Source organism: Bombus vancouverensis, chromosome 3, assembly GCF_051014615.1.
Source record: "Bombus vancouverensis nearcticus chromosome 3, iyBomVanc1_principal, whole genome shotgun sequence".
NCBI lineage: Eukaryota > Metazoa > Arthropoda > Insecta > Hymenoptera > Apidae > Bombus > Bombus vancouverensis.
Genome location: NC_134913.1, coordinates 20,741,288 through 20,768,202, shown reverse-complemented (window position 1 = coordinate 20,768,202; position 26,915 = coordinate 20,741,288). Strand labels below are relative to the sequence as shown.

At 41.5% G+C, this 26,915-nt stretch overlaps 1 protein-coding gene and 1 non-coding gene across 12 annotated transcripts in view; one reads left to right on the top strand and one right to left on the bottom strand.

The window, feature by feature from the left end:
- Nucleotides 1-26,915, top strand: part of raskol (Ras GTPase-activating protein raskol) — a 255,886-nt gene that overhangs the window by 159,190 nt on the left and 69,781 nt on the right. Inside the window, exons 1-2 of one of the 11 annotated variants that reach the window (XM_033328346.2) lie at nt 2,397-2,714; nt 7,614-7,673. The exons of the other annotated variants lie outside the window; for them this stretch is intronic. Coding sequence (XP_033184237.2) covers nt 2,669-2,714; nt 7,614-7,673 — 106 coding nt within the window. The 5' untranslated portion in view covers nt 2,397-2,668. Of the gene's footprint in view, nt 1-2,396; nt 2,715-7,613; nt 7,674-26,915 lie in introns of those variants that run through there. 11 annotated transcript variants of the gene reach the window in all.
- TRNAL-CAA (transfer RNA leucine (anticodon CAA)) lies at nt 23,927-24,048 on the bottom strand. The gene is made up of 2 exons: nt 24,011-24,048; nt 23,927-23,971 (listed from the first exon to the last, which is right to left on the bottom strand). It is a non-coding gene; the product is annotated as a tRNA-Leu (tRNA).

Genomic DNA, 26,915 nt, shown 5'->3' with positions numbered 1-26,915 from the left:
ATTAACGTCATAAATCATTGCCAACGGTTTATTGTTGATTTTTGTCACGACGCTTGTCACGACGCTTGTCACGACGACAGAGATTGAACGATTTCGCTACATCGTACGTAGGATAAGGACACGCAAGATCTACACAGGACGTAGGTGACTCGCGTATGCAATGTTACGAGCCTACGCTCGTTAAAACTGCACTTCTACTTTCCCATAAAAGAAAACCTCTCGTGGGAAAAAGGAGAACGAGTTGCGATTGATACGGTTGGCACAGATGCGTTTCCAGATGGAAATTCCTCGTCGAACGACAACGATCTGTAAACGTTTCGCGTTACTCGAATATTCGGTCTTGTAGGGAAAAGAATTTGATGGATACCTGCTACCTACATAGCAGACGATTGCTTAACGGATGCTAACAGCTATGTGCGTACGTATTCTTCAGAGAAATTTCAGGACCCGAGAATGTATGCTTTTTAACGTTTTTAAAGTTTCTAATTTCTTTGACATTTTTGTAACGTAATATAACCGTAATACAGTCAACATACCTGTATAAAAGCGTATGTGACACGTAAGCTCAAACATAAATGTATTTTAAATTTCTGATCAGATTCGTCGGATCAGATCGTTACATTTAACGAATTTACGGTCGAAAACAGATCGCATCTATGTCGCTACAACGAGACTCTTTCTAACCTTGTAATATAAGAAAGAAATTTCTCAACGTGTTGCTCGTGTATCCGGCGGAATAAAACTCGTTCGCCGGCAGTTTCATTCAGAAAGAATAAAAAGACACCGATATTTATGCCCCTCAAATAATTCACGCGAATATACGATACGGTAACCAGAACGTCTGACGCCCACAAATTCTCGAGCGAGAAACGCGCTTTAAAAGTATCTACGTAGCTCCCAAAATACATACTCGGTGCGTTTGCCGCTTCGACCATCTCACCGTGTCGCGAGAAATGCCATAAAAGCATCTGAAAATGTAGCATAAATAGCGACGGACGTTAACTAATATAACGTGGTGAAATCGAAAAAGAGACGATCTTGGGTGTAGAAGATTCGAAGAACGCAGTATTTGGATACTCGCCGCGTAGTAAGATGATTTACGACGACTTACGACGCCATAGAGAGATAAATTTGATAGAAGTTTGACAGCGATTTAGCACGGCTAAATCTAGTCGAACGTGTTGCTCCTTTTAAATTCGTCGAACGAGTGTCCTATTTGTTAAAAATACGACGATATGTAAGAACCCGAATTGATCCAGTCTGCGAATATGTGCGTGTGTACTTTGGATGCAGCCAAGTAAGGTGTATTTACGAGATCTCCGGTGTGGCTCACGAGCGTAACCGAAGGAGGCAGCGTTAATATTTACTTTCATACGCGGCCTCCACTTGCGTCAGTTCATTGCCGACTGTATCATGTTCACTGTCCAACTGAGAGGCTGCTCGTGAATCGATACCGTGTGTCTAGATGTGTCGTTGATTATCTTTTCACCGAAGAAGAACGATAATCGTCATTGAGAAGACATCCGTTATTTCCTCCCACGCTTACGACTTCGTCTCTCGACATGAATGGATCCGTATGCGTAATGCGTATGCAAAGGAGACTTTGGTCGATTCCACTCGTCGAGTACTCTTACAGCCTTTGTACTCTCTAAATAAGGTCCATGGAATCGACACAGCGGATCTTCTGTATTCTTAATACGAGTAGATACGTACACGCGTAGTTGACATTTGTGACGAAACAGTGAAAGAACTATACTCGCTGCGTTCAATCAATTTCAAATCGAACTCGTTTTTCGGACAGAATCCTGCAAAAAACGATATTAAGTATCGCTAACGTCGGTGACGATATGCTGTAAAACATCGTGAAACGTCGAAGCCATGATCTTAACGCTAATGAAACGAAAACGATCGTGAAGATTTATCGAGTTTCGAGTTGTGACCGACGAGAATTTTCTTGATCCGTGGCGGATTTATCGATGGTTAATTGGTCGTTGAATCATCGATTCGTCGCGTGCACGAGTGTCGCGAAATTGCCTAGGCTGTACGAACCGATCGCTCTGTGCTCGAGGGATAGCTGTTCGCGTGTCCAACGATCTTCGCTAGGATCGACGAGTTTAGCGTCGATCGCTACGAATCAATTGTACGCTTTCACGGAGTTTGGATAAACGGTTTATCGAACCGTGAATAAAGTGGCCGTTTCATTCTCTCGTGGTTTACGACGTTCGGATAAAAGTTAGGCTCGCGATTACAACTTGTAAGTTACTGGACAGGAAAATCGTGCGTCGTGGATTTCGGAGGATATCGAAATTTCAAAAAATCGACGTTGAAAGTTCGAAGCACGAGGTCATTTCTTACCGCTTGTAAACAGAAGAGGAGGAAAGATATCTCGAATAAAGATAAGAATCGCAGGCGATTGCTCGAGTGCGTTAATAAAACACGTTAGAAGAATGTTGTTCGAAACGCAACGAGATACAGTGATTTCGTCGTCTTCGTGGAAGATGTAACAAAGGACGAGAAGCAAGCGGAAAGCGATGCGACCGTGTCTGGAATAGCGGATTTGAGGCTTCTTCGATCCGCTAGATTTATTCGTGGATGATCTAATAATTGCTCAAGGTCGAGTCTGCTTGCACAGTTGCTGGCTAACTGGTAACCAGAGTGCGTCAGCAATATGAGAATCCGATACGTGCCACAGGATATTGGAAATTGTTACAAGCGTACGTTCTATCCTATCTTCTTTTTTTCTATGCTCCTATCTAGTCCACGCTTTTTCCCTAGATAATATAGCTTGATGGAGGAAATTACAGGCGGATCGCGCGATAAAATATCTATATGCGTTGTAGAAACAATTTTGTGATACGAAATTTATATACGGAAAGTAGTCGAGAGATAGGTGATTTCTTATACCTACTTTCCTTATGAAAGTAAGCAAAATGTTGCTTCGAGTTTCTTAACCTACGTTCTTTCGTTTCTCAGCAAGATTTATCCGTTGTTCCCGATTTATTAATCGTCCCGTCGACTCGACCGTATCCTGTGCTTGTCGCTGCTTCGATCTTTAATTGCAATTGCGATTCTTGGATATCTTTTTCCTTGCTAAGTAACTTAATTATCGCTTAATGCATTCGTACGATTCGTTACCAATTACGGATGTCAGACGCAGGACGCGATTTAAATTAAACGCGTTCCGATATAGTGTAAAACCTTCTACCGAGTTTGGAGCAATTTCGAGCGCAAATTCCGATACTTGTCGAGAGTTTTATCGAGCTGTGTCTCTGCAAATGTTTCCACGATATTGTTTACGGGCCTGTGAACGCGAATCGTGAATAGTCGAAATCGCGTTGTAGCGCGAATTAATGGAAAAACAATGGAGCAAGGATTTCGATTTCTCAGTGGCTGTTGCTCGTTGACACGAACGTAGGAGCCAGGTATTGTTAAATATAAACCTAACCGTCGAACACGGTAGGAAAGCAGACCGAGTATTTCAAAAAATGACAGTGCGAAATCTTTCGGATTATTTTCACCCGAAAAACGTAATATTACATATAATGGCTCGCGAATAAAATTATCATCAGTCGGCTGAAATTTTTACCGATTTATCGCTCTTCTCGTTCTTTCGTGTTTTTATTCCGCGACGTTTCGTCTGTCGCGACGTTTGGTAAAAATACGAATTTCATTCGTGCTCTGCGTTTATAATCGATATCGTTTACGCTCGAATCTTTCCTATTCCTTTCAACTTCGCATAAACGACAAAATATTTATTTATTTCTACTACTGTCTCTACAAAAAGTCACGCCATCGATTTCTCGGAAAAATTCCACTTTATTCGAAAAAAAAAAGACCGCCGCGTTTCCACTCCTGAAATATCTTTTAGCGCATCGTGCTACGAAGAGCTAAGAGAAGCTGGAGAGAAGAAGACGAGGAAAGGATGGTAAACATGCCAGGTCGAAGCGCGTCTGAAGTCCGAAGCATCGAAAGAGGCACTTGTGGCACAAAGTACGAATATTACGGCGATAGAATCTCTCGCAGAGCAATTTAATCGATTCATTGACTGGCCAGGTCCTTTTGCTTCTCCTTTCGAGCGCGCCTCTTGTCTTCTAATTATACCATCGCTTTACTAGCTGACCGTGAACAGGTAGGACCGTATTGTACCTGCTCCGCTGCTGAGAAACGAGACAAGAGACAGGGAAGGTAAGGGAGAAGAGAAAGGAAAAGAGAGTCTGAAGGAGAGAAGAGGAAACGAGGTAAACCGTTGGGTAGAAAGCCCTAGAAATTCGTTTCCATTCTCGAGGGGAATTAAGACAGGACAAACGTCGACATCGAATTATCCTCGACGCTCGGACTTTTTATCAGCTGTCCTCCGTTTCACGCAATAATAACGCTAATTGAATCGATTCTATTCCACTCCTCCCGTATCCACCGTTGCCCGTTTCTCCGTTTCTGCCTGCATATTTCTACCCGGAAATTCAGAAGCATCTGTCTCTAGTATGAATCCTAGTATGTACACGATCGAAACTAAGATTACTCGTTGTGGTAGTAGGTGCCGATCGGTTAGAGGAACGGAATTTTCACGTTAGATACTTTTTTCGTTATTATACTTCCCTCGTTAGGTTGTCGCACATCGTCTAACGCTACGGTGGAATTTATTCGTTATGTCGTTGTATCTCCTTAACGTTAACTATCAGTTGCTGGAATGCTGGTGTTTAGTAAAACGTAATTGTTTAACAGAGTTATATTATTCAACACGAACACTGTCACAGTTCGAAGCATGGTTGTCTTAACCTCGATTTTTAATAGCAAGCGGTAATAGCAAGCGGTGATATTTTATCAAAGAAACTTTAATTGCTGGCAAGACTGCTTCACCGATTTCATCTCGGTGGCCATAACGTGACCTTAATAATTCGATGTAACGATGTTACATTAACTAATTGAATTAAAATGAACGTGATATTGTACGTGGTATTATTCGCTTTACATCGAAAGAAATAGAGAAATGAGAGTGTACATGAATTTTCGCCAACGCGTATAAATTCCTCGATACAGTTCCTTGACATTTCGACGCGAATCTCTGGCTTTCACGAGCAATTCGAAACACGTGCTTCGCTTCCCGTTGTAGTAGATATCCTATGCAAGGCACGTCCGTACAATCGTTCGATAATAACACGATTGCTCCGGTCAGATCGGAGCGAAAAGACGGTCGAACGAACGCGGCTTAAAATTCCATGATAGGCTGCGCGAATAATTTCTTTGCGATTCGCTTCCGCTGAAACGAATTTCACTGGATCAGACACCTTCTTCGACGTGTCGTGAAATATCAAGTACGAATCATTTTACGACCAGATTCGATCGCCTCGAATTTTACGTGTGTTTTATTACGTGGAAAGCGCTTTCAACGCGAGCAATTCGCCTATCGTTGGTTATTTTTAGTCAAAGAAGTTGGCATCGTTAAAACTTACGATACGTCGGACTTACGATAAGAAATGGAAAAATGTAATATAGAATATCCTACGAAGAAAAAAGCTCGTTCTTGTTGTTCTGTATACTTCTTTTTGTTTTTGTTTGGTAGTCAAAGACTGCGCCGTAATTGACTAAAAGAGGGTGAAGATTCTAATTGGTTAGAGCTAAGAGGTTAATTAAATTCTTACCGGTCGAGTCGAGGTTTCAATTAAAAATCGTCCCTGCGGGCCGACTGACAAAAGTCTTCCTGAAAGTTCGGGAAAGCGGTTTTCGCATGTACGATTTCTTTTATCACGCAGAGGAAATTAATTGGACGTGTGATCAATCATAACTAATAATCGGAAGTCTCCAAAGGATGGAGCGTAATTGACGAGCTGCGATCGTAAATCTCGTCTAAATGGACGCTTCGCTTGAATTTATAGATCCTTGTTATCGTTAGTCCTTAGGGAAGAGACATAAGAATATTAATTCCTTATCCTGAAAGGATGTATAGCATATAACGAGCGACATTTCGATAATTTCCCTAATTAGGAACGAACTTGGTGCAAAGTTTGTCACGAAAATGTAGTTTCCCCTGTAAACCGAGATGCATACGAACACGTATGTTGCGAAGCTTTCGATTCGAAAGAGCGTTACTCGTCGCACGTCTGCTTATTAAAGGGAATTAATCCGATCAAATCGCCAAGTCTTGATCGAATTTCCCATTCTGCGAATTAACTGTGAAATGTTCCAGCGTTCTCGTCGATAATTTCTCTGTTCGATTATCAAACTGCGCAGTGATCGCGAACAAAATAAAAGTAGGTAATTTTAGACGAGTCGATTCGCGCGTAGTGAAGATAATCGTGAGAAAAAGTTGTTCAGATTCGTTTTATTAAATCAGATCTTCGACTGATTTAGGCATGGTGCTGCTTTCCGCCGATTCCATCTCTTCTTTCTTCTCTTTTCGCTATTCTTCCGTTTACCATAGTATTTCCGTGAATATAAAATTGGAACGGTATTATTAACAACAGTTTCGATACGAACAGCCACGAAATCAAATACAATGCATTCGAGTCTAATATCGAGTATAATATCGAGACGAAAAATATTTTCTCAGCTTGATATTGCGACGCAACGGAATTTAACGAGCCGTGTTATTTTTTCATTGCAACGATCGATCCGATTTCAAAGGAGACTTTCGGAAAAGCAAAGTATCGTATCCGAACGATCAAGCGTTTTCCCGAGCATTCGTACGATGTTGCCATATCAGATTTTACACTTTCTCGGTTCTCGACGAATCTTGGGTATTATAACCGCAGTTGTAATATCGCAACTCCGGTATCTCTGTCACGAATACTATTGCGATAGAACGGGGTTGAAACGAAAATTAAATCTCGCGTAGCAGTACCTATGCGTGATTTGCTGCGAGCTGGTCAGAGAGAAAGTACATACGTAACTGAGAATGGATAAATCGATATGATTTTTACGTTTCATTGCTGCTAACCCCGTGACTCGCCGTTTGCAAAATCTTCTTTGCTTAGAAGTTGATTCTGAGTTAACTTTCGTATCTTCTATTATAAAAACACGTTAAATTTACAATTATAAATAATTCTTATATTCGATTAGATCGCAACGTCGAAGAAACGAATAAATAGCGTATCTCCGTGGCAAGTTTAGAGAGTGAGACATCGAATAGCAATGGAAAAGAGAAATTGAGTTGGCGAGTTTTATATCGTATGGACGAATATCCGAGAAACTTTGATACTCTGAAAATCCTTGCTATTAAAACGGATCGACTGCACGTGCGAAGTTTCTCATGTTGCATTGGTTGGCGCACCGGGAAGAGATTATCAGAACGGATCTCACGCAGTGCGCTTAATCAGGTCGCAATTAATCCGGTTGCTTCCCCGTTGAGTACAGTTAGACAAAAATGTGGACGCGACGAGTGTCCTGGCGTTCGCGAGGAACTCTGGCCGCCGCTGCAGCGTCGCGAAACGCTGCGAGAATTGGAGCGTGCAGCGTGAATCTGTTCGGGTTGTGTCCATTAACGTGGTGCGTCGCACCGTGAAAAAGCCACGCGAGGAACGGTCCCGTGTAACCGAACCCATCGTATTCCGCTTCCTCCGAGTCATCGTTCGTTGATGAACGTCGTTAACTTATACGTATCTTGTTTTCTTTTTCAGGTGAGTCTAAAGGAAAGTCCATACCTAAGAGTAGTCGACATGATTCTCGGAAAAGACGAGGTGAGTCGTAAGCGAGTCGTGAGCGAGTCGAAGCTGAACGATATATTTCAATTTTGTTAAATCGAGTTCGATAAACTCACGACCTACCGTAAGTTTATCAAACGTTAGACTTTCAGAGCGGCCGTTAAAACACTGGACGCGTTTAATCCGGTAAAAATATTCCGTTTAACGCGGAATGGTGCAGCGCGATCGTTCTTAGCTATATAAGGAGAACGATCGATAATTACGTTTTTCTTGCTCGGCGGTTAATACAAATCTCGACGATCCTTCGGCGTCGAGAAACGCTGAAAATTCGAAAGTTGGCCGACGCTTGACTAAAATTGACAAGTATCTATAAATATACTTTGAAAGCGTTAGCAGCCACCGTTGTTATATTCGTGTAACTGCTTCGGCTCTGTCGTCGCGAGTGTAACGCGTTGGACGTTAGATGGTCGCGTCGTTGTTTCGTAAGATCGAAACCGTTATCGCCTCGTTGTCAGCGGCGTTTCGTCGTCACTGTGCTTATTTGGACTCTCGAAAAGCGCCGGAAAACCTACGCCAAGGGGATAGAGACTCGACGATCGAGTCGAAGAACAATAAGGCTCGTTGAGCAAGGTGACGGTAATTTAACGCGTACAATAGGCCATACGAACTAACTGGAAAGAAATTGCGCTTTGTGTACGATTGATAGCGTTGCGAAGCGTCCCTCGGATCGTAGTCGCCAAATTAATCGCTTATTTTCGAGCAAAGTCGAAGAAATATCCTTTTTTTGGGGAGGCGGGGAAGAATTTTCTTCTTTTAACCGCATTTAATTACATACCCGACAACCACAACCTTGAATAAACCTTCGAAGATATTTTCTTGTACAAACCCTATGCAAAACGTGCGTCGCGAAACAATAACTCGACGCACGATTCGTGCCGACGATCATCTTATTAATAGGTATTGTTAGGTGCGCGTTGCCTTGGCAGAAAGAAATTAACCGCAAGGTTGCGAACGCTGGAATGCCGTAGGCGCGAACCGAACAACAGGATTAACTAATTACACGAACAATTAAGCTAATTGGATTGAAAAGGCTGACACGAACGTCTCCGCCCTGAATGTCTTCGTCTCTTGTTTCTTGTTTAACGAATTCCAGTGTTCCTTCCTTTCGCTTCGTTCGTTTTTCTTCGCAACACTTTTTTATCCTATTACGTAGAGCGTCTAAAAATTCATTGCTGTCAATGACTTTTACGTATCGTTCGATCGTTCACTCAGGAAAATATCTCTCAAATAATGCGTCCGGTATTCGAGATAATTATTTATACGAACGAGTATCGAATTTATTTGTTACGTAAGACTATTTATACCAAAAACGCTATTCCAATTCTACGCTGCTCTTCGGCTGTCACCGTATATCCGAATATCGTCTACCTGGAAATTGAGTTTTAAAGAGCGAACTGGTAGCCGAAACACGATTTTTTGCTTTCGTACCGTTTCCAGGTAGCACGCCGTAAAAGTTTAATTATTCGCGGCGAGATTTTAAATAAGATTTCTTTTTCTCATGACTAATGCTTTTTTTTTTCATTCTGACTGGCTAGAATTCTCGCGTTGATGAGATTATAAATGTCGTACCAGCGTCGTTCGCCGACAGTCCTCCGTTGATGGGAACGAAGAGCAATACGAATGAAAGTTTTACGAGAAGGTCGAAAATTGGGATTATCTCTTTAGTCGGAGAAAATAGGTATCGCTGAGTGAAAAGTACGTATACAGAGGACGATTCGGTTCTGGTTAACTAGAGTTAGACGACGTCAAACTGTCTGCAAGCGGCTTGTTGAACGAAAAAGCTGAACGAGTAAAGTCGTAAAAAATGACAGCTCGTTGTTGCGATTAAAACGAGAGAATGTGATTTATCGGTGGAACACGCGATATTTGCGCGGTTTTACTTATCTCCGTACTAAAATTTGTAGGAATTAACGTACGTCGAATGACCGAACGAAATCATACGTAGAATAGAAAATTAAACGTCATTGAAGTATCTTATACGAGTTATTTCACGATTCAAAAATCAATCGATCGATCTTTTTTTTGTCGCGTCTCATAAAAAAGTAGTAGTTCTTTAGAAACTGTAGCAATTTGAGTAACGATAGCCAGTATTATGTAGAGGATTGTACTGTATTATAAGGGATAACAAAATTATTAGCGTTAACGCGAATAATAAACGCGAAATTATATAATTGCAATTTCCTGCAGTTTAATAAAAATACGAAGTTGAATCGAACGACTTACGTACATACGCATATAGAAAACTACAAGTTTAACTACAGTCGCAGTTGCAAGAGTACAGAAAATAACGTTACCGTTAGTTATCGCTACGGTCGGTACATCGAAACGTATTTTTCCGCTATTACCGACGCTCGGTCAATTAGTATGGCTTCTTTACGCACGACGCCCTTTGATCGACTCTCTGGCTTGGTATCATTTTTCAAACAGCAGTACTCGGAAATAATAATCTCGATTACCGGAACTCATCACGAGGGGCTGATCGCGCTCGGATCCCATTATATATATATATCGATAAATAAATTCTACTTATCGATAAAATATCTATCCTACGTTGTACTATATAATAAAACGATTACATTTTTGATTAAATGACATTTCGTACGGATATTTTGAACAGATACACGTATCTCGTACGTACTAGAGATATCGTTAAAATGTTTTCAATATACAATCATCGATCCGTATTTCGATAAAAATGCAACAAAGATAGAGGATAAATTTATTTGATCGATTTTAGTAGGGAATCGAAGGTCGAAGCCAGTATCAACACCACGGACACGATTCGTACGTAACTCGCGCACGCTTATGTATGTATGTGCCGAGAAGCGCACGAACGACCATTAATGGTCACACACCCCCTACAAGGTGGAGTAGAAGATCATGGTCGATCGTATAAGGCGTTCCATTCGTCGGATCGTTGACCGTGCAAGGTGATACCGTATTGTTCACCTACGGTCCTCTCTTCTTGCGCAAGCAAATCAATTTCCACCGAAAGACTACTTAACCTCTTTTACTCCTGTCCGTAAAACGTCGCCTCTTCTACATTCCACGTTCTACGGCCACACGATGCTTTCTAATGCGTCAAAGGTATCGCGTGACTTTCGTGGAAAGTCATTTTCCGCCGCGTAGATGGCGATTTCGTTGCTAATTAAAGACGTGCCTTTACGCTATGATCCCAGACGAGCTCGTCGTAACTTTTATCGTAATTTACGTCTTGGTTCGTTAACTTTGTATCGAGTGGACGTAGTACGGTAAAAGTTATCTCTAGTTTCGATAAGCTCGTAGACTAACTTGTCTTATAAACTGCTAAAAAGAAGTTTAAATTCGGAATACGATACGAAGATCTCTTTCTTCTCGTGTCGTTGGCGTTCGTGTATTTTATTCGAATTCCTTTTATTTCGTATCAAGAAATAAGAGGGAGTTTAAAAAACGAAAATAATACAGCTTTCGAATAATCTTAATATTATTTTCATTTCGCTTCGCGTACGTTTTACATAGTACTCGCTGTACTTTTAAATATGGAAAGCGATCTCTCTTAATGTGCGAGTCGCTTCGTTACGACTGTATTGTACTCGTATCTTTATATGGGTGAATTTCATTTTCACTTTGTTCGATTAAACGTAGTCTCATCACGCGTTAAGCGTATATTTGCGCATTATCTTTTGCGATAATAATCTGTATTATTTTGCAAATGAATTCTTTCGAAATGCTACTTTCACCGTCAAAAGTTACGTGCTTGCGTAGCAACCGCGTTAATTCGTAACTTTACCAGATTCCAATCTGGCAATCGGTGTTAATAATTCGTATCGCGTTATCACGCTGCATAAAAACTATACAAAAGTCGTAGGATAAACCAGGATTAAACTAAAAATAATAAAGAACGGACAAATCCCTTGGCCGAGAGTTAAATTTATCAAAGTGTAATTTCTGGAAAACGATTGCACCGCTATATCGGTTTAATTTCCTATCGTCGCGAATGAACGATTGGAAGGCAGATGGAGGGAAAAAGATCATTGCGCGAACCGTTGCCGCGCTGACGATTCAGCGGAGAATCGTGAATCATAGAAGACCGGAGTCTTCTTCCAGACGGATCTAATCCAGGTATCGATTTACGGACGTGATATCGAAGGTCTTTCGACGATACGAAAGTGGCAAGGGGATGCGAGAATCGCATTTCCAAGTTCGGTTCGTGCAAACCAGACAGAAAATTTTAATTTCTGTCTCGAGGCTACTCCGCCCGGTACCCGTTGCCACGTCGCTTTCACACCACTCGTGTCTCTCTCCCTTTCGAATTTCACTCCTTTCCCACGTCTGTTCGCCACGCGTTAGCCAACCATTCTTCGAATTTCAGTAAACGCGCTTTCTTCGAAGCTATTAGACGTTTTCGTCGCAGCTTTTCTCGTTACGATCGTTCTTGCTGAAATCGGAATAACGATTGCCCGTAATTCTCCGTTCCGTTCGAAGCTTGCAAAGTCGTTCGATCTACGATTCTAATTTACGTAAGTTATGGAATACTTTCACGATTTTGCGACTCGCTGAGAAACGTGGTAAAATTCCTGGTCGTTCGTTCTTACCTGTTAATTCGTTGTGACGTTGCAACTCGAGCAGCTCCGGTCGCATCGTAACTCGCCACTGTAGTCGTGCGTCTCCGTGGTCGTTGTTTAGTCACGTATACGTTCTCCGTGTTGCATCGTTTCGCCGGACTCTCTCTCCGCTTCTTTTCTTTCTCGTTCTTCCTCCGGCCGGATCGCCGATCCCGCGCCTCGTTTCCATCCATCCGCTGCTACACGCTACGTAGCGTTAAATTTCGACTGCCTCGTGTTCCACCGCAAAAAGCGATCGGTAACGGTTACACGTGTCTTAAATTACATAAACAGTTACGTTAGCGAAATTGTTGCACGCACGATACGTAAGTGCGACGACGTTTGTACGCCGCGCTGTGATAAAAACGCCTCCGCGTCGAAATCCGTCGGTATAACGAGCGAAAGGTATTTCTTTTTGATATCATCCGTTAAAACATCGTCTACTATCGAACTGATCCTCTTTTCGATCTGATCGAACTGATCGATAGAATTTTTTAGAACGCGAATGAGCAAACAATCCGGTAAATATAAATATCCGCTAAAAGAAAACGATAGTACGAAAGAGAAAAGAAAAATGGATAATGTCTATTGTCGATCTAGTAATTTCACGAGTATGTCGCGTTTTTCTTTCTTTTTTCCGTGATTATCGAAAGTAAATCGTCCGAACAAGTTCATCGAATCTTATTCGTCAATTCTGTACTGTGTGGTCTACGAGCCTGGCTCGGTATCGGTGTAACGGAGCAAGAATAAAATAACAGCAGACACATCGATATCCAAGAAATAAAAGGAGACGTAACAAACAAAAATATATAGGCATGTAACTTCGACGATCTTATAAAAAGCGTTCTATCTTCCCATTGATTGCACGACGGTCCATCCTTTTCTTCGTTATCTGTCCTCCGCTTCCAACGTACTCCGATGCCGCCGCCCTTCGTCTTTCGTAGACTTTTCTATTACTTGGAACGCTTCTACGCTCTCCCGTCCTCTTGTATCTTTCTTTCGTCTCGATCTCTCTCGAATTCCTCGAGCTTTCGTCGAACTCTGCCGCGCTTCGTCTCTATTTCGTCGTTTTACTACTCCCTTCCTGTTCGCTTGCTTCGACACGAAGAATCGTTCGTTTGAAATTCATGTCCACCCTGTCGTTTGTACGGTCCGAGCACGAACAGTCGCGATACGATCTTGTTTTTCGTTGGAAAAAGGGACAGGGAAATCCTTGGTATAGGTCCAAAATAGGTACTTTAGGAATACTCTTTGAAGATGTTAGATTTTTCTTGCTGTAGCACGCGTGCACTTTTCGTTTATTCTCCGAAGATGACTTCGAATTCCTTCGAACTATCCACTATTTTGGATAATTTGATCGATTGAGCGTTTAGCTGAATTTTGCGCTTCGTTTTATTCTTTTCCATCGATCAGGATCACTCGCCTCGAACCGGAAAAGACGTTCGAAAGATATTTCTCTCCGTCCTCGTGTCGGACACTGACCCGATGGATCAGCGATTGATCGATACACGTACGAGTATTTCGAAATCGATGTTTCTCGAAAGACGAACGAGTTTGGACGCAAAGTCGAACGAAAAAGTATCGCTTGGAATGGAACAACAAAGTGGTTGCCGTTCTTATTCAGATGCCGTCGTCCCGATGCAAATGTTAGATGCAAATGGCTATGGGAAGGGAAGGGGGACGGAAGAGGTTCGCTCACGGGTACGGATCACGCTCCGTTATTTCCTGGCAGACACGAGTCGATTCGGCGACCCTGTGCACAGTGCACGGTGCACGCGCGTTCCTCTTAATCCACGAAACCGAACCACCGTGGTGAGCTGTTTTTAAACTGGTATGGCGACGCAACGCGTTCCTTGGTTCTGATGGCGGGGCGCGACGATTAGATATCGACGGATATACGTACATACGCCTCGAGTTGAGGGGTGTGTTGCACGTTCTTCCGGCGATCGGTCGCTCTCGCCGCACTTCGTTTCGTTTTTTACGATCTTTGTCGGAAAGATTCTTCAAACTTCAGCGGAAAATCTACCGATATTTTTGGAACAGCGGTATCTAAAAACGATAAATCGTCGCATCGATCCGATACATTTTCTCGTGAAAGGGGATGCACTATAGATAGTCTAAACGTATAGTCTACCGACTCCGCGAGAAGATAAAAAGCACTGTTTCCAATGATTAACGCGCGATTAATCAACGAATCGATCGATCGATAGGTTTAATAGCGAAAATAATGGCTTCGTAGCAGCGCCCTGATTAAGACTCCGCTAAGCTACAGCGAACAGTTATTTCCCTTCGAGAGCAGCTTACGAAATCTTACCACTTCGGATAGCTAAGCATTTTTCCCTCTCCGGTGTAATATATCGAACTGAAGAAAAAACATATAAAACAAATACGTGTCTATATAATTTACATTTAAAAATAAGTTGGGATAATTCTTAGTGTCACGAGATAATCGTACGTATTAGCGACTGATCTACGCGTCGTATATTTTTAGCGCGTTTCTTATATTTTGAAATCGGATCGAATTTTAGCGGGATAATATTTCTACGAACATTATAGCTGTAATTTCGTTTGTCGTTCTCTATTTATTAGCATCGAGTCTGTTGGTAATCAGGCCGGAAAACGAAGAACCATACGTATACGTAGTTCTGGAGTATATTTGCGTGACGTGCCTCTTAAAAAGCCCTTCTGTCGGAGGTCTGCGTAATTTTTTCGTTACCATTAACTCGAGAAGGAATCTAGACTCGATTTACGGGTGCCTTTCAGGCAGAAATTCAAGGTATTTCGGTATCCTGTATCGCTTGTGCCGGAAATAAAGGAGTATTCTTAGCGGCGCAGTCGTGAATATGTACCGCAGCTTCCGGTACACACGTTCGGTTCATTTGTTTCTTTTAATAACGAGATTTCAACGTGGAAAGAATCACAAAACGCGAATAGCCACAAATGACTCGAGCCACGTCGCATACGAATTAGTCGAAACCTTAACACGAACGTTCGTTCGATCGTAAATATCCACTGGCTTTTGTTTTCTTTAACTCGATACACCACGTGCGCACGTTTTCACAGAAAATTCGTTATTTTCCACCGTTTATGAGAAAGAGAATGAGACATGTTTTCGGTATGCTGGGAAATGGCAATAGTCGTGCGTTTATTTATATTTATTTGTCTAATATTTATTTGTCTCGTCTTATCGTTGAGATTTTGTCCGATGGACGATATCGAATACGTTTGTCGATAAATTCAGTCGGTTCTTTAGCGAAATCGATTGTCCTTTTACCTGTTCGTTCGTAGACGTGGCTTCAGTTCTTCGCAGGTTTCTTTCTGTCAGTTTTCGTCTTTTCGCACTTTTCTCTCGATCTCTTTTGTTCCGCCTCGAGAATCGCGAACCATTGCTCCTTTGATCCACAAAATGAAATAGGTGGTATGGTATCCAAGTGTTCGTAGTACGTATCCCACTTGTTCACGAAATACTCCGCCATGTCGCACTTGGGCCAGGGTTTCGCTTTACACGAAGGACCTTTCACAGATAATTAGCTTTCGACGGCGTTGGAATATAAGATTTACGAAATTAGCGTGTATTTCAGAATTCTATAAAATACGCGATAGGTAATATACCGGCACGCGTAGAAAGGAGTTGCTTGGTTGATCGGTTTAAGGAAACTGGATTCGTTTAAGAATGTACGTATATACGAAGGAATCGCGGCTGAACATTATCACGATGAAATTCATCTTCTGTATCGTCTGAATCATCTGGTGCCCGGTTGTCTAACTTCGGTCCCCGTTAAAAAAACCGCAATTTAAAATAACGCGCCTCGTAATGGTTTTACAATTTGTAATTTATAATTCGTACGATTTTATAATGGTTTTATAATTTTTCACTCGCCGCGAAATCACGATAACTATCGCTCCGAGTTTGCTCCGAGAAATACGCGCCATATAAAAGTTTCTTCGTCGTTATACAAATTAATTTTGGTTAAAAGTTTCTTTTCTTTCTTGTTTTCCTTTTGAGAAAATAAGTATATTTGCTTATCGTAAATTATTTACCACCGCAGGGAGTACGCGGACAATCGTGTTGTAGCCCGTTTCGATGGTAACAATCGCAATCTATGTAAACTACTCCTGCATACAGTTCCCGAGATTTAATTTTTTTCAAACGGATCTTCGTCGGTTTTTCCAACAATTTCTTCGACTTCGAATCTCCATTTTTTGACCGTGGGTTTGCGCGCTGAACTTGCCGAGACTTTTCAACGTTCTCTGCCTAGAAAACATCTCGTACTTAGTCCTTTGTCGCATTAAACTCCGCTGTTCGTTATGATTTCTCGTTCGAATGTTACAAGTTTACGATTAAACAAGTAGATTCGCTTAACTAAATGTTCGTTTAATTGGCTATTGCGTAAAAGTTTGAAAATGGGATTCTGGTAATTTCTCAGCCATAAATTCAAATTAGCAGTTCGACGTCGGTATGCTGCCGCGTGCGTGTAGTCTCACCTGCCGCACAATTTTGCAAGGTAAATATGTAAATGGAAAACGCGGCAACGCTTGGAAAAACAAAAAACGTCGTTTCACGTCTGCCGTCGGCAACGCTTGAAAAAACGCAAGACGTCGATTCACGCCACCCGACGTCCTCGGCTGTGTTATGTATGGATAATGAATTTCGTAATACTCGTTCGAACGTCGCGTATATCGTAAGGTACGGAATAAACGATTTTATTTTCAACCTTGCTGTAACGAATAAGACGAATAATATCTCGTATATTCGACGCTAAGTATTTCCGAACCTCTTAAATCCATCCAAATTCTCGACATTCCTTGAAAATCTATTAGGTCGGCTATCTACGTTACAGTATCTACGCTACAGAGAATGTCCATCTTAATAAGTATGCATTACACAATTTTTCATTAGAAACAATTTTATTAAACGAGTTGCACCGTAAATTACAATTTCACTTGCAAAGCGACTACGTTTTTTCAACGGTTACTGACACTTGTATATCGCACAGACTCGACCAGGACGTGCCCGAACATGTTTTAGGGAAAAATAAAGAAAAGGAATAGGAGTCGACCCTGGTTATTCCCTTAAGTTCATCGAAGGCCGACGAAATAAAACCAACCTGTGTGGTTTCGTTGGTTCGTGGTTAGTTGGGACATGCATCGGTTCGTTGCAAACATTGCATTTCTTTTCTTTTTAATTCGAGCACGACGTTTGGAACGGGCAAAGTGCACTGATCCTGAAGACCGTTCCTCTTTGAACGACACGCTTCGTAGCGAATCAATATATTCGGAGGCATATATTCCCTATACCGAGTCAGCAATTCCTCTGACGTAATTCGAGGAACACCCTTCGGCTTTGTACAATCCTCTGCATCGCTTCTAGATACTTCATCCCTCGTTTTGTCCACAACTGTACACGGTACCAAAAGATATTTCTGCGTTTTAACTGCGGTAGAGTCGGTCTGCGATTCTGGATGTTGCTGAAGCGTGCTCGAACACGATTTTGATCTGTCCGTAGGCTCGTGCCTACGACCAGAAGCGACAGCGTTGGTACGAGGTTTTCGACAATTTGGCTCGAACGAATTCGAACACGACTTAGGTCTGGGTGTTGGCTGACAGCAATAAGCAGGACAAACTCGTCTTCTCGGCTCCCGTTTCGAGGTATTTGGTTTATCGACGTCAAAGGAATCGAGGCCGTTTCTGCGTTTCACTGCCGGCAAATCGCGCTTAATATCGGTGACGTGCTTTTCTTTCGGTTGCTTCGTGCTTGGACAAGTAGCTGCGTAATTCGATGGCGAACATTGGAATTTTAAATCAGGTTCTTCGAAGCCTTTGATCCGAGGACGATCTTCTTCGTCGATAGTATCGGCTGATCGTTGGATTATCCTAGCAGTCGGTCCTTCCTCGCAAGCCTTAGATTCCATGTAACCGTAATAATCTTCGGCCCGTGGAAAAGTGATCATTCGTGTTTCCGGTCCACGCTCGTCGATCTTCGTTTCGAGAATACCGTGCGAACACGGTCCCGATTTCTCTGGTGGGCAGATAAAACCCACAGCCGTGGGCCGCTCGCTATCTCGAGGGACGCGCGTCTCGAAACACCTTTTCGCTCCAACGTCCCTGTCGTTTTTCAAGCATTTGGTGATCCTAGCTGTCGCCTGTTTCTTAGACGCGGTACAACCGAAGAACGTCACAGGTGCGTCCCGCTCTTCCACGTTACAACGGGTGTCTGCCTCTTCGATCGTTGGGCCGTACGCGACTTTGGAATACGGTTTGTCCGGATGTTTGTCGCCTTTTTCGATGTGTAACGTCGTTATCTTATCCGAGCCATTCGCGGACCGATTTTCTGTGGGAACCAAGACGGCTCTAGCGACCGGTCCCTCTGAACATTCGCGGGATTCCAGGCAAAAGGCCATAGGACGTTTCGCTATTGGACACGATTCGTTAGACGTCGTTGAATCTTCTCGAGGGTAAGACGCGATCCTGGAAGAGAAGTTGGTTTACTCGAAGCGAACGAAGGTGTAGAACAAGTTTCGAGTTTAATTTTCCTTTTGCCAAAGTTGCAACGATATAAGAAATTACGTTACTCGAGTTGGCTTCTCTAAAAATGTATCTATTTTTGAGATAGTTGTTCTTCGCAGACGTTCTAGTAAAGATTATGGTAATCAATTCGTTGGTGGAGAATCGTGGGTGGTAATTAATTACAGCTCATACTACGTTACGTCCTTCCTACCTGGCCGATGGTCCAAATTTTGTCGCTTTCGTCTCGACGAGCAAATTTATCTTCTGGTTGGCTGTACACCGATCCCCGGGAATTTGGACAATATGCGCCACAGGTTGATCACCTTCGAAACGACACTCCAGCAACGTAGATCCCGGTGGATAGCGCGGACAGCAGGTGGGTAGCGTGATTGCTGGATGTTGTTGAACGTCACGACGCTGTAGGAATCGAATTACATACAGCTCGTATCGTCCACTTGTCGTTGCCTCTTTCTTTTTTTCTGGTTGACTTTCGCGAACCATCTTCCACGTTTTTGTCCCAGCCGAGTTACGCTCTCTAAATAGCTCGCGCCAAGCTATTTTCGTACGCGATTTGATAGTTTTCGGCGAATGAACGCGTTGTACGTTTTAGGGAACAAACGAGTTAGAATCTTACGCATAATCGGATTGTTTTGACTCGATTGTTACAACGATATAGTCATATTCGTTCGATTCTCCAACCTTTCACCTTTTTACGACTATAAAAGTAACGAAATCCGTACTGCGCGAGTTGCGCTAAAATTTCACTACGGATTTCGCATCATACGTCCGTTAAGTATCGATGATTTTTTAAAAAATTGATTTACTATAGATTTATCATACCGATTCTTCCGCCTTTATTTGGTGTTGTTGGATTATAGGTAACGCGTAATATAATTTCGCTTATGTACTTTCGAGATAGAAAGAGTACATGGTTTACTTACGCTTCCTCGCTCTTTCCCGTTGTATGATTTGTAATTTTTAGGATTGCATGGGAAATTTAAAAATAAATTACGATTCGCAGTCACGCTTACTTCGCAGAGAAAAGATCGGAAAGAAGCTAACGGTTAATAACGTTTGTCATTTGCATGAAATTGCGTTCAATTTACACAAATAAACGATTATAAGTTCAATAATTATAAATTACCTTATAAAGAATCTTTCGTTCGAAGAAGAACGTAAAAAATGGAATATACGTTGAGCGCTGAAATTTAAGTTAATTTAAACATAAAGTAAAGTTCACGCGGAATGGTTTTTTATCTAAATAATTTTTCTTTTTAATTCTTTTCTTTCTCTTTTAATACGGAAAACTTTATAGCGATTGTACTAATCGTGTTTCCTACATTTTGTATTCGAGGAAACTAATTACAAGAAAATACTTAGCGTCGAATATTTATAATTCCCTTAGCACCTATTGTTCGACCGTCTAATCGTTCAAGTAAACAGCTAGATATTAAGATTCGTAGGGTTATCTGTGAAACTCGAAGCGAAAGGTTAAAAATCGATCTTGACTCTTACTATCGTAACTCAAAATTCATCGTTACACGAACGAGATTGATTTTTGTTTTTGCACGAGTGAATTTCTTACCTCGGGAGAAACGGTTTGTAGTTGTTTTTCGATTTCGCTGCAAACGCCTACCAACTGAGAGTCGTCGGTGTTCTTGCTAAAAGGGTAGAGTTCGATATTAAAAAACATGTATTTCGTTTAAAGCATCGTGCGATTAACATCGCGTTGGCAAATAATTCGTTCGCGTAGATGCAAAGGGGTCATGTAATGAAAAATAATTTTTAAACGACAAAGAAGTATCTCTTATCGTTGTTATTACGATAGTGCTCGAAGGTACTGTCTTGCTGTTGACAAAAATTCACCGCTGCTTTAGAAACGTAAGTTTCTAAATCCTCTTTGTACGAAATAAATGTCTATATCTATCTTTTAGATTTACCCCTCTGTACATTAACACGCAACTAAGAATCGGTCTGTGTATACAACGGCGGGCCGATGGCTCGATTCCAGAGCATCGATTTGCATTGCTTGCGAATTTCGCATTGCTCGTTGAACTAGTCAGCAGGATTGGCCGTTCATTGATTCAAATCCGAAATAAGCACGCTGGCGAATGTCCAGCCAGCGTATGCAAATCTCTCGGCCACTCCCCTATAAAAAGAAACTTGACGTTATGGTACAGCTGCACCCTTCTACCGCGCATCGTTCTCTCCTTCGTAATTCGAGCCCGTTGCACTTTTCTTTTTGTCAAATTGTATTTTTCGAGTGAACGCGCATTCGGATTCGTTAGAAGCGATCTAATCGCGTTCAAATACTATTCTAAATAAACGTCGCGCGTTGAACGAGTTACATACACGTGTACACGTGTCGCTATTAGTACAAAGAAATTTGTATTTACGATATACGTGTACATAGGTAATTTGAATTTCCTAGAATGTTTTGTTATACGTAATTTAAAAAAGAAAAACGTTTACGTTTTACAACAGTCTGTTAGAGTTATTAAGAAAATATTAATAATATTATTCCGTATAAGATGTAACAGAAGTAAAATGTCTCGCATTTTTTAATTACGTTCAGTTTTACTTATATTCTGTAATGTATCGGGGATATCAAATCCATCGAAGAGAGTCCATTCCAAATTGAAGAAAACGGAAATAGAAGATTGCATAAACCACGAATAGTGCGTTAACTTTCAGCGAGCGAAGTCGGTACGATCCATTTCTTTTTTCATTGTTTCTTTACCCGCGTTACATCTGACCGGTTATAGCGACTGATACGTTGGAAATTTTCTATATCACTTTCACGGATTTAGAACGGAATACCAATGAATAAGCATTCATTTAGTTAGATAAACTTTACGTTTTATCTCGTACGATCAAGGTGAAAGTGATTCTATCTAACAGAATTAAAATAAACGTTATCTCGTTTAAAACGATCATTTGCGAAAATTTACGCAAACTGACTACGATTATGTATTTGGATGCTTACGTTTGAAGAATATTACTTTCTGGCACGCGCATATTCTTTGCAGCAGCCGCCATAATTTTCTTGATTATGTATCCTCTTTATTGGTACGTCAATGAGACTCGAGTGCATACCTCGTACGCTCATAAAAAACACGCATAATTTAAGAATTTTCAAAATGTATGTTTTCACAAAAATTTTAAAGCTTCCACATGTTTCTACCACCTGAAGCCTGATGCGTAGCAATTCTTTCTTCTGTTTCCGATTCTGCTATTCGTAGCGATTGAAAAATCGAGAATATATTCAAACGGAACACACTGTCTCCTAGTCGGTCATAACAAAATAATACATATATATTTCGAGAAGTAGTAATTTCTTATACTGTAAAACGCGTGAGTCTGTCTTTATATTTTCTCGTTAATTCTTATAATGCAGGATAATCCAAACATCTATTCGTTCGTGTTCGATTTTAAGAAATTTTGTTCCATATTACAACTATTTAAACGACATTTGTAATTAACGACGTGTTAACGTTTCACAACATATGTATTTGTACACCTTCCACTTGTACATCTTGAATAAGTATAAACGCGTTGTAATAGAGTTTAAAGATAAATAAAGGTTTATTACAGATGTAAAATGTACAACGTGACTCCCGGTGTGCTTATGCAAATAATATAAATCATCGAGCCTTCACTGGTGGCGGTGTTCCCTTTCCAAGCTGGATAAAACGAGGATTGTAAAACGTTGGTGCGACATGCAGCTACATACAAAGTTAATCTAATTGAAAATATATGTCGTTTTATCGGATCGTAATTCCTTATCGGGTCTGCCGCAGTCGTGAAAAGATCCTGCAGCGTCGTGGTACCATAAATACCATGGCATACCGCGGTAAAATTAAACACGAGTATTCTTGTTCCAGTTACTAGTATTCGAATATGATCATAGCATTGGAAAACTTACGAAATTTAGACTACGATTCGATACTGTATCTTACAGCCTTAAAGAGAGAGAGAGAGAGAGAGAGAGGGTTGTACTAATTACTTCCGAAAATCACCCGCTGGATCAAGAAAACAAAACGGCTAATAATACATCTTGTCCACACATCCATTTACGATTACAAACGTGAATCGTTATCGATTGTCTCTCGAGGATCGCGAAGAAGAAACCAGGTAAATGACCAGACGGAATATCAGCTGGTAGATACGTGTATCGAGGCTACATGCGAGTGCCTATTCAAACAGCAGGACGGGACACTACCTATAGCTATGCGGTTTCGTTACGGTCGAACGGTGGAACGAGTTGAAAACTAACGAACCTTTCTTCCCATGCACCGAACTAGCCTGTAATACCTCGACAGAGGTTCTAGGGCCGATCTGGCGTTGTTTTCAGCTCTGAATCTGACTTATCGCGCAACGTTCGCAGGTACGATGAATCACGATTTTCCGACAATCTACGTGTCTATCCATCACTGCTGATCGTTTGAATCGACTAGATGTAATTCGAAAATCAATATCAAGAGATTGTGGAAAGATGCGTAAATCGGTTGCGGTAACTAATGTATGATCAATTTTGCTGGATTTTTATAATCTACTATTAAATGAAATTTGGATTGCGAGGTGGAGTGCTAAATATCGACGAGATCAAGTTTAACGCTAGTCGCCAGAAATAATAATTCGTTCTTTACAAATACACATACGTTTACCATTCGAGGACATTTGGTTGCTGTTTTTGAGACATTTTGAACGAGTAACGTTACGTTTGTAGCTCAAATATAGATATGCGGTAACACAATTTGTATAAGTTTTATTTGCAAGTATTCTTTGTAGTATTACGAACTAATTTTACATTATCGTATGTAATTTACGATTTAAAAGCATATTATTTGGAAATATTATATTATAGATACGGGCGTTGCCGCGAAGTAAAATAATTACGAATTTAAACAAGATAATTATTTTATTTCAATGATGCTTCGTACAAACATCTATGGACAATTAAACATCATTTCTTCGTTTTTTTATGAAATAAAAAAGTTACCACATGCAGCGGGATTCGAACTCGGGATACTCGCCCTACCTACGGTCGAAGAGGTCCAACGGTATTTTTATACAAATTTAAGACAAGTAAACTGTTTTTTCAATTTTGAAAAGTTTTTTAACAACTTGCAAAAAATCTGTCAGGAGTGGGATTCGAACCCACGCCTCCAGAGGAGACCAGAAGGCACGTGGAGATCAGTTAGTAACTGATAAGGTGAACACCTTGAGTCTGGCGCCTTAGACCGCTCGGCCATCCTGACATGTGGTAACATCTTTTCATAAAATACGAAACACTGTTCTCGAATCATGTTTTGTAGCTATTTTATGACGCTTTAGTGCTACGATTTTCTCTTTTTAACGGAATATACATAAATAAGGTAGTTCTGTTCCTAGGTATATAAAACATTGGTAAATTCAGCTTTGTAACGAGATATACTATTATTTACATTGTTATTTTCATTTTTAACCTTTTGTTAGAACCTTTGAAAATTTAACTTTTAACAATTAAATTTCCTCGGCATCGGTGAACAATCATCAACGAGCCATTAACAGGCATGAAACGCAAAACGAATCGCATACGATAGTAGTAGTAGCGTATTGATACAGGATCTCTCGTAGCTTCAACGAGACACCGATAAATTAGTTTCGTATTATCCCCCTGTCCTTGGTATCGCCTTACGACCCCCGGCCGGTAGGTCCTTCCCATCATCGACTACCGTATCTTTTCCCCACGAACTGTCTCGTCGATAAAAACAGCGTGAGCCAACCGACGCGACGCATAAGAAAAAAGAAGAAAAGCAAGCGGCGCGACGAAACAGAAAGAGACACACGGATCTACATGGAGCGGCGTCCTTTTTTTTTTATACGCACGACCACCGTTGTCCCTTAATCCGTTGACGACGGCGCGGCGCGGGCGTTGTTTAATCCGCTCGTAAATCTGGCGCTTATTTTCCGCGAGCGAGCAGCGAACGAAGGGAACGATAGGGGTTAGAATTAAGACAGCGCGAAGTTCATTGCCAACGTTAATAGAATAACGTAATGGAATGCGCGGTGCACTTTGTGTCTTATACGGGTCCTGATAATTACGCGATCCCCGATGTCGTTCACCCCGACGCGGCGCGGCGCGGTGTGGCGTGGCATCGTCGGCTTTTCCATCGTGTTCAACGTCGGCCTTAATTAATCAGCCGAGAAGCAGAGGCTGTCGATGCCAATGGTGAACGGGCTTTGGATCACCTAATAACGATACCGATTCGATGGCATAACGAAATAAAGGGAGTCTTAAAGATGCAAATACGCGTCAATGACATAACTTGGAGATTACAAAGCAAAGAGTTATAGTTAATTTAATTACAAATCGAAAGTCGTTTCTTTTAGTAACGTCAGCGTTCGCAATCGATAGTATGATAATCGAAATCGCCCTACATCCCAGAGAGGAAGACTCGAAGAAACACGTCCGAGGTAATGATTAATGTCGCGAAAAGTAATTGCTATCCTGGACAAGCTTAGCCCAGCGATTTATCTTTCGGTCGAATCAATAATACTCGTTCCTTCGTCTCTATCACTGCAAGAGGAAATAAGTTTTGATTTACAACGCAGACACGGTCGAGATCAGGCGGATCGCGTTAGGCTCGCTACTAATTACAGCTTATTGTATCCAAGCACGATGGTTTCGCGGTTTCGCGTCGCGGCTAGCCGCGCGAATCGACCACGATCGATGCCGGAATCGTTAATTAGGATCGTCGAGGGCGGCTCTCGCTTCTTCTTCTCTCAGCTGCTACCGCTAATGACTCGTGGAATTTAGTTACTCGTGCTAAGACACGTGTTTTTACGCGTCTTGCCATTGTTGTTTTTTTCAGGCTGATGGCGTTATTTCGCGGTGTGCGGTATTAAATTTTCTCAGGACGACCAATAGGAGCGGGTAATTAAACGCAAAGTGTCTCGCGCAGCTTCTTGGTGATCCAGATTTGTTTTTAATTGCGGCAAGTTGACTGTATCTCTAGATAATATAAACTTCGAGAGTAATATTTGTGTAGGTTTTAAATTAACACGTTCGCTGCGCATCAGATTGTCCTTACGATTGTCTGCTATACTGCTGCCCTTTTGGACTTGTTGTTACTTTCGATCAAAAACGTACACCATAAACGTACGTTAACTCTTTCGTTATTATAATAGCTGTTGGTAAATTTATCGCTGCGCATTAGGTTACGTTCTTTTCATCGATTATGCCGATAAGACGCGAGGTTTTGTTAAAGAAATCATATATTAAATTAACACGGTGTGTTCTTCCTCGTTCTTCCGTTAAAATTCATTTTCACTCGTAGCTTCCTCAAATTAAGTATTTCGATCGCTCGTGCCACTTTTTCATACGAACATATTATACGCGTGTGGTCTTGAATGGTGGGCGTCATGTGGGATCAGAGCGATGCGATTAAGCAAGGTTGCGAGCTATATTGAAACCTCGCGTCTCGTAATCTTGGAAATTGAAAGAGGAAATTGTTCAGTTCCTTGAAAGAGTGGGTTGCAGTTGTTTCGATGATAGTGATTTTGGCTAATTTGTCTTCGATGGTCTTCGGTCTTGGCACAAAGCGTTCGAGATTCGATTAAATGAACTAACGACAGATTTCGTACTTTGCATTTCACGATTGCAGGTCTTAAACGACGCAGGATGGAAATTTATTCCGATTTATCGATTTATTCGAATTATAATCTTTGATCGTCGCGCTACGTTTGACAGATTTGATAAAACAACGATACGTTTTCTCTTAAATTCGTTGTGCTAAATTTGTTGCGAATGAGAAAAGTGTCATTATTGATAAACGTGACAAAATCTAAAGAAACGTCGAGCGAAATATCGAAAAAGGAACGGGATCGGAGGAAGCTCGGAACGGATGGATGAATCAAGTAACAGCGAAAAACGGCCGAGCCGAGACAAACTCCATCATGCGCAAGGGCTGCCAACGAGCGAAGAAAAAGAAGGACAAGAAGAAACATCGACGTCGTGGAACGCGAAAGAAAACGGGGCGTCGAGGGGCGCAGGAAGGACGGAAGACGCGGTGCAGAGGGGTCGTAGCGTGTGTCGAATGAAAAAGAATCTCGTGACGCACGTTTTCCTCGCAAACAAGCAGGA